The following is a 7,890-nucleotide window of genomic DNA, read 5'->3' as shown; positions in this document are numbered from 1 at the left end:
CCGGTGTGTTTCAGACCAGCCAGAGTTAAGTCCAAATTGCAGAAATTGCCGCTACTGGTTTTCCTCATCGCAAACGCAGAGGGTGTCACGCGTTCGCGATAAAGGATTTGGGGCAGGAGTGTTTTTTTCTTCGCGTTCACCATTATAGGGTCGCGTTCGCGAAGGTTTAGGACCTGTGGCCTTTGCGTTCGAGATAGGAGGTCCGCGTTCTCGTAGAAAGGACTGGGTCTGGGGGTCAGCGGGTTGTTGTCCTTCGCGAACGCGAAGGGCATGTCACGTTCCTGATGATTTGGCTTAGCTAGCCTCCTCGATCGCGAGGACCTGGTCGCATTCACGAAGGGGCTTTTCTCGGCCTTGGCAGATTTAGCCTTCGCGATTGCGAGGGCCTTTCGCTATCGCGAAGAAGGACCACTGGGTAGGACACTTGTTAAAATCGGGACTTAGGCCATTTTCTTCATTACTTTCATTTCTTGGCTGATTTTAGAGCTCCTTGGAGTGGGATTTTCACCTAGCAATTGAAGGTAAGTTAGTTCTACCTAATGTGAGTTAAATACATAGCTTATTGGTAGATTTTAACATAGAAATTATGGAAATTATGGGATTATGTTGAAAAATCTAGGGTTTGGTAAAAATGGGATTAGACCACGAAATTGATTATGGAATTGATAAGAAATTATATATTTGAGTTATTAAGGTCATGGGTAACATTATTCTACCAAAGGATCCGGAATTCGGGCATGTGGGCCCAGGTGTTACTTTTAGGAACTTTTCGATTTGGGTTGGGTAATTGCTCTAATAGATGAATTATGAACTTTTGAGCATATATTGATTAGTTTGTATGACTTTTGGCTAGTTACGGGTTGCTTAGTGTTATTTTGAGGCTATTAGTGTGGTTTGAGGACCGAGAAGAGGACTTTGAAATAAGGTAAGTCTCTTGCCTAACCTTGTAAGATGGAATTATCCCCATAGATGTTTAAATTTTTATTTTTTAATAATTGTGGGTGCTATGTACGCACAAAGTTACGAGAGTCCGTACGTAGAGAAAATCATGTTTATGTCCGGGTAGACTTAGGAGTTTATCAAGCAATATTTATATTATTTGAACCCAACTTGTTAGTTTAATTACTTGAATTTATAATTGAAATTTGATTAAGGATTAATGTAGGCCGAGCTTCGTTACTTTGGGTTTTGGAGAAATATTCGATTATTGGTAGAAAATTATGCTTATTTATGTGCCTATCCTGGTGTTATAATTATATGACCCGTAGTCCGAAGAGTTTCTCTATTCCCGTGGATCGGGAATAACACCTCAGCAATATATATTGAGATGCGCCGGGTTGTAAGACCTCGGTAGTGTATGTACACTATTATTATGGATCAGGTCGTATGACCTCATCATAACTCATGTGTAATATTGGTAGGAGTCCAATTATACCTAATATTTCCTTCATGACTTGAGTATTGATATTTACTTGATGGTTCTTATTTTGATGAAATGGCATGTGATAATTGGGGATTTTAAATTGATATATTTTTAAAGAATCACGTTATTTATTGTTTCTTATTCCATTGTTACTGTTGCATTTTCTGCCTTTTGTAATTCTTAAACTTTATTTATTGACCATGAGTAAGTGTCGATATCGATCCTTCGTCACTACTTCTTCATGGTTAGACTAGATAATTCGTACAATTTATTTATTGACCACTAGTAATTGTGTTGGTACTGAGGCAGGTACATCAGGTATCTGTTCGGGCTTGCATCCACATTATGTGAACCTAGTGCTCTGATACCAAGCTATGCTGTACCCGGCGATAGAGGAGCTGATCCCCCTGTAGATAGAGGCAGATGCGGAGGCCGAGGGAGGGCCACAGCTCTTGATAGAGGGCGAGGGCGTCCTAAGGTAGCTCCTATTGTACCATCAGTGGATTCAGTGGAAGATCCTGTTATTGAGGAGTAGGATGAGGCACCTGCAGCTAAGCCGGCGCCGGTGGATTTTATGAATGCACCGGGATTTCAGGAGGTCATGGGCCATATTCTGCGGTTCATGGATTCTATGACTCAGGCTGGGCTATTTCCAGTAGTCCGGCCACATCTCAAGCGGGAGGGGAAGCACAAATCCCTATCGCCAGGCTCTAGGGCATGCTGCTACTATATCAGACCCCAGGTGCACTACCTGCAGGCGGGACCCAGCTAGTTGCAGTGGTTATACCATAGCCCAGACCTGCTGCAATCGTTGAGCAACATAAGTGGCTGGATAGATGGACTAAGATGCATCCTTCTGTATTTGGCGGTGAGCGGCATGAGGATGCACATGACTTTATTGATCATTGCAGGAATATGCTGCATAATATGGGAGTATTGGAGTCCAACGGGGTGGGCTTCACCATATTTTATTTGGAGGGCAAGGCCCGTAGAAGGTGGCAGTCTTATATCTCTAGCAGACCAGCAGATTTACCTCCCTTGACTTGGGACCAGTTCACACATATCATTTTGGAGAGGTATATTTCTATGACTAACTTGGGTCAGATTTCTATGACTGATTATGAGGTGAGATTCTTTAAGTTGTCTCGCCACGCACTTATGATACTACCCACAGATGCATAGAGGGTGCGGATGTTTATTGTAGGCTTGCATTATGGTATCCGGGTTACTATGGCCCGAGAGCTTGAAATGGGGACTTCGTACGGGCAGGTTTTGGAGATAGCTCAAAGGATCGAGGGTATCCGCAGCCAGGGCCAATCGTATACGACGGGGGAGAAGCGGCCTTGGCATTGTAGCGAATTCATTGGCACCTCGTATGGGGGCAAAGGTTAGTTTATGATGGGCCATTATAGGAGGCCTATGTATTCAGCACCACCGCCTGCTCGGAGTGCTCCGATGCGGCGCTACTTCAGTACCATTCCATAGAGCACCTACTGTCCACCGGCTATTCACAGTCCCTCCAGTGGATATTCCGATCAGCAGGGCCAGACTCAGGGTCACTAGTCTTCCGCACCGAGGGCTTGCTATGAGTGCGGGGAGCTTGGTCACATGAGGAAGTTTTGACCCAGGCTTCAGGGAAAGGCATTACGGTAGGGCCATCAACCCATGATAACCGCACCTACTACCGCCCCGCCTGTCCGGCCAGCCAGGGGCAGAGGGCAAGTGGGTAGGGGTTTGAAAGAGGTGAAGGTCAGCCAGGTGGAGCTCCAGCTAGGTTCTATGCCTTTCCAGCCAGACCATATACTGTAGCCTCATACGCCGTGATCACAGGTATTAGTTTTGTCAGCGGTAGGGATGCTTCGAGACTATTCGATCCAGGGTCTACTTATTCATATGTATCCTTTCTATTTTCTCCTTATCTTGATGTCTCTCGTGAGTCCTTGGGCGTCCCTGTATATGTGTCAACGTTAGCGAGCGATTCTGTTGTTGTGGATCTTATTTATCAGTCATGTGTTGTGACTTTCTATGGTTATGAGACCAGAACAGATCTTCTATTGCTTGATATGACCGACTTTAAGGTCATCCTAGGCATGGACTAGTTTTTTCCGTACCATGTCGTTCTTGATTACCATGCCAAGACTGTTACATTGGCGATGCCCGAGTTGCCTAAATTGGAGTGGAGGGGCTCATCTATCAGTACATCTTGTGTATATCTTTCTTGAAGTCTTGACATATGGTCAAGAAGAGTTGTTTTTCCTATCTGGTTTATGTTCGGGATACATCTATGGAGACTCCCACAATTGATTCAGTGCCCATGGTGCGGGAGTTCTCCGATGTATTTCCTTCTGATCTACCAGGCATGCCACCAAATCTTGATATCGATTTCAGTATTGATTATTGTCAGGCACCCAATCTATATCTATTCCACCGTACCGCATAATTCCAAAGGAGTTGAGGAACAACTTGAGGAGTTGCTTGATAAGGGGTTCATCAGGACAAATGTGTCGCCTTGGGGTGCACAGGTATGTGCATTGATTACCGTTAGTTGAACAAAGCCACTATAAGGAATAAGTACATGTTTCCGTGCATTGATAATTTGTTTGATCAGTTACACGGTGCTAGAGTGTTCTCCAAAATCGACCTGAGGTCTGGGTATCATCAGCTGAGGATTTGACGAGCTAAAAACACAACACAAAATTATGGTAGTTTGTCAAATATATTAATTTAAAATATCGTATCCACGTGGATTGGAGTTAAACAATATTTTCGTAGCTTGTAGCTACATTGCTATCCAAGATGATCAACAATAGAGATTATATGATTAAGAACTAAAATTAACTAAGAGTCTAAACTATTGACTAATGACAATCAACGCAAGTATTAAGCAAAGGAAGTTATCAATTAGGAGAAAATAGGGTTGATAGGATAGGTGCAGGATAAATATTTGGGATTTAACTAAAGATAATTCACGTTTAATGTTCAAGTGAGTCTCTCGAATTCACTTGGTTATTAGTTCAATTGATTAGTAGAAACTCCTCTCTCGATTAAGTCTCAACCTTACAAGATGAACCAATTTTAAGCATGTGAAGATATGCAAGAATTCGTAGTGGATTGGTCTTTAGGAGAACCTCTCTCGATTATACTCCTAACTAAGTTTATTAAATAATTCAACTAGTCTCTTCCGATTAATAAGAAGAATTTATGAATTCAATCAACAAAATATAATGCAAAGATCTCACAAGTTATGCCTCTCTCGATTACATTACCAAGTGAAGATAGATGCAACGATTAAACCATCCAAAACGATTTCAATACATAAAACTAGAGTTAGTTATCCACAAACAAGTATCAATACACCAAATCCATCAAACCCTAAAGAGAAATACTCCATGGATATGGAGTAATTCATCATAACAATATTTAAGTTAAAGGAAAACATAAAACAATCCAAACCTTTGTCTTGAGTGAGGATTGAATGATGAAATCCTTGAGATTTTGCTTCTCCACCTCCTCCTTGGCTTACTTAGGTCTAAGGTATGTCAAAAGTCCAGAAAATACCATTTTCCATGTATTTATACCAAGTAGGGTCGGGCCCAAACGAAATCACCCTTTCCTAGCCGAAATAGGAAAACTTGCAAACTTATTGCTTTTCAGGCGTCGCACTGTTCGTAGTAGGGTGCGTCGCATTAGTGGTTTCTCCTGACAGACCCCAAAAACCCAGTCTCTGAAGTTTGCTAATTCTGATAGATTATTACACTGATGCGTCGCACTGTGCGTTGCCTAGAGCGCCACACTAGTGCAAATTTTCACCAGATTATTCTTCCTTGAATTTTGACGCCCAGAAGTGATCCTCTACCCCCGAACACGATTCCGACTTATTCCTTTGGGATTTTACTCAGACTTTAAAGCTCCAATTAGCTCGAATTAGTTCAATAACATCTACATAGCTTGGAATTACTCCTACAAGGCATAAAACATATAATTAGTGCAAAGCACTAGCAATTAACTCTCTAACTCAATTAAAGTGCAATTTAACATTCAAAATCCCACACTTATGCCAAACCATACCTCCACCTTCACAATCAATATACATCAACTCCCTACTTCTTTAAGCACAATTATATCAAGAGTCACCACTATCAAGAAATATTATTATTATTATTATTTTTCACACAATACAATATTTTTTCTTTTTCTTTTCTTATTCAATTCAAGTGGCTCTTACTTTTTCAATTTAGTGCACCTTCTTCCTTATTTCAATAGTTCCACTCAAAAGCCAAACCAACCACCTCACACTTCAACTTTTACAAAGTTCATACAATTTCAAATACTCAAAAGAGGTAAATGGTTCAAATAGATGGTCAATTCAAATAAATGGGTAAGACTTGTAATGTGGTTGCCAAAAGAAACAGCATTACAAGCTCAACGGGGTTAACTAAGATACATAACAATTAGGTGGGTAAAAGCATATAACTGGCTCAACAAAGCAATGCCTATATGACTTCCCAAACTGAACAAAACTACTATTTCGCTTTGCAAACACACGAGGTAAGTTCTAGACATCAAATGCAATACACAAAATAACATAAAAACCTCACACACACATGGCACATAACTCACTCAAGATTGGATGATCAAGACTCTCTAGTCAAAGCAGCTAAGCAAAGTTAAACTTATACAAATTAAGGTGCTTATGCAAGAGTAAAAAACTAGGCCTAAGCGTCACAACTAAATCACTCACTATTCTCAAGGCATGACCAAGTCAAGAGATATTGCTTCCATTTCAAATCATAGCACAAGATTTCCTACTTCTAAAAGCAAAAAATAACTACACCCAGTTCAAACAAAATCCTTGAAAAAGAACCGCGGCACAAAGAAAAACCAAAGGGAAATTATTACACTACCTAACAAAAGAAAATCTTTTTGTCTTTTTCTTTCGACTTAAATCCCTCAAGAAACCCGTCGAATGATATCCATCGTGAGGAAAAGTTGAAAATTTTAAATTTTTATATTTTTGTTTTCCAAATTTTTTCTATCTCTAACTATTAAAATTAACAAAAACTAAAATACATATACATACAACATACAAATATCCCCCTATCCCATACTTTAAGTTGTGGCATGTCCCTATGACACACAATTAAAAAGCATAAGGTAAAAGAAACTTTCCTAAATTTTCAGTCGGGGTCTAAGTCGAAGTCGGGCTCCATTCACTAGTGCACACATCCAAACATACAACGTCTTCCCAGCCTTCTTGGGGTATACCCCACACTTGTCTTTCTCAATCACTGGAGCCTTCTCTTTTGAACTCTTCACTTTCCATTCAACACTTGTAGTTGGCTTCTCCTTTTTCACTCCAGTTGCTACATTCATCTCAAAAGTCACCGTTTCCTCACCCATTTCAAGCATGAGTTTTCTATCATGTATATCCAGTATAGCTCTACCCATTGCTAAAAATGGTCTTCCTAGGATGATGGGGACCTCCTTGTTATCCTCCATATTCACCACTATGAAATCTATAGGAAATACAAAATTATCCACCCACACCAAAACATCTTCTACTATCCCCTCGGGTGTTATAGTCGTTTGGTATACCAGCTGCAAAGATATTGGTACCGACCTTATCTCTCTAATCACCTTCTCTAGTTTCCTATAAATAGATAATGGAATTAAATTAATTGACGCACCAGAGTCACATAATGATTTATCAAAGTTAAGAGTGCCTAAAGAGCAAGGTATCGTACAACTCCCTGGATCTCCACACTTTTGTGGGAGTTTATTTTGAAATATTGCACTGCAATGCTCTGTAAGTTTGACCACTGAGGTCTCTTCTATCTTTCTCTTCTTTGTAAGGATCTCTTTCAAGAACTTTGCGTAAGCTGGCATTTGTGAGAGAACTTCCGTGAATGGCAAATTCACATTAACCTCTCTCAGCATATCTAGAAATCTCTCAAACTGCTTATCCAGCTTTTCTCTATAGAGCTTTTGGGGAAAAGGTAAAGTAGGCATGTGCTTGCTCACATCATCAGATTCCTCCCTTCTTGAAGTTTCCTCCTTCTTCCTTTTCTCAGCTCCCTTCTTGCCTTTTTTCTTCTCAGTCTTTTTATCATCTTCAATTTTTAGCTCCTTCCTACTTTCTTTTTCAGGCGCAACTTCTTTGTGAATTGGAGTGGGATCTTTCAACACTTGTCTGCTTCTCAAGGTCACAACATTTATCGTTTCTTTGGGATTCTTTTCAGTATCATCTGGCAGAGTACCTGGCATTCTCTCGGATAATATAGTTGCAATTTATCCCACTTGTATCTCCAAACTTTGCAAACCTGTCCCAAGTTCTTTAGTAGCTACACCATGTGCATCTAATCTCTCATCTGTCTTGATAATGAATGACTTCATCAAATCTTCTAACCCAGACTGAATTAGCTGTTGAGGCTAAAACTGCAACCTTTGCTGATTCACAAAACTAGGAG

General features: G+C 40.5%; 1 protein-coding gene across 1 annotated transcript; it reads right to left on the bottom strand.

Moving 5' to 3' along the window:
* Nucleotides 1-6,592: 6,592 nt before the first annotated feature.
* On the bottom strand, nt 6,593-7,687 carry LOC138910530 (uncharacterized). The gene has a single exon (XM_070201774.1). The coding sequence runs from the start codon at nt 7,685-7,687 to the stop codon at nt 6,593-6,595; it is 1,095 nt and encodes a 364-aa protein (XP_070057875.1).
* Between the last annotated feature and the right edge of the window lie 203 nt (nt 7,688-7,890).

This window comes from Nicotiana tomentosiformis, chromosome 1, assembly GCF_000390325.3.
Source record: "Nicotiana tomentosiformis chromosome 1, ASM39032v3, whole genome shotgun sequence".
Lineage (NCBI taxonomy): Eukaryota > Viridiplantae > Streptophyta > Magnoliopsida > Solanales > Solanaceae > Nicotiana > Nicotiana tomentosiformis.
The sequence above is the reverse complement of the archived record's forward strand: the minus strand, read 5'-3'. Positions and strand labels throughout refer to the sequence as shown.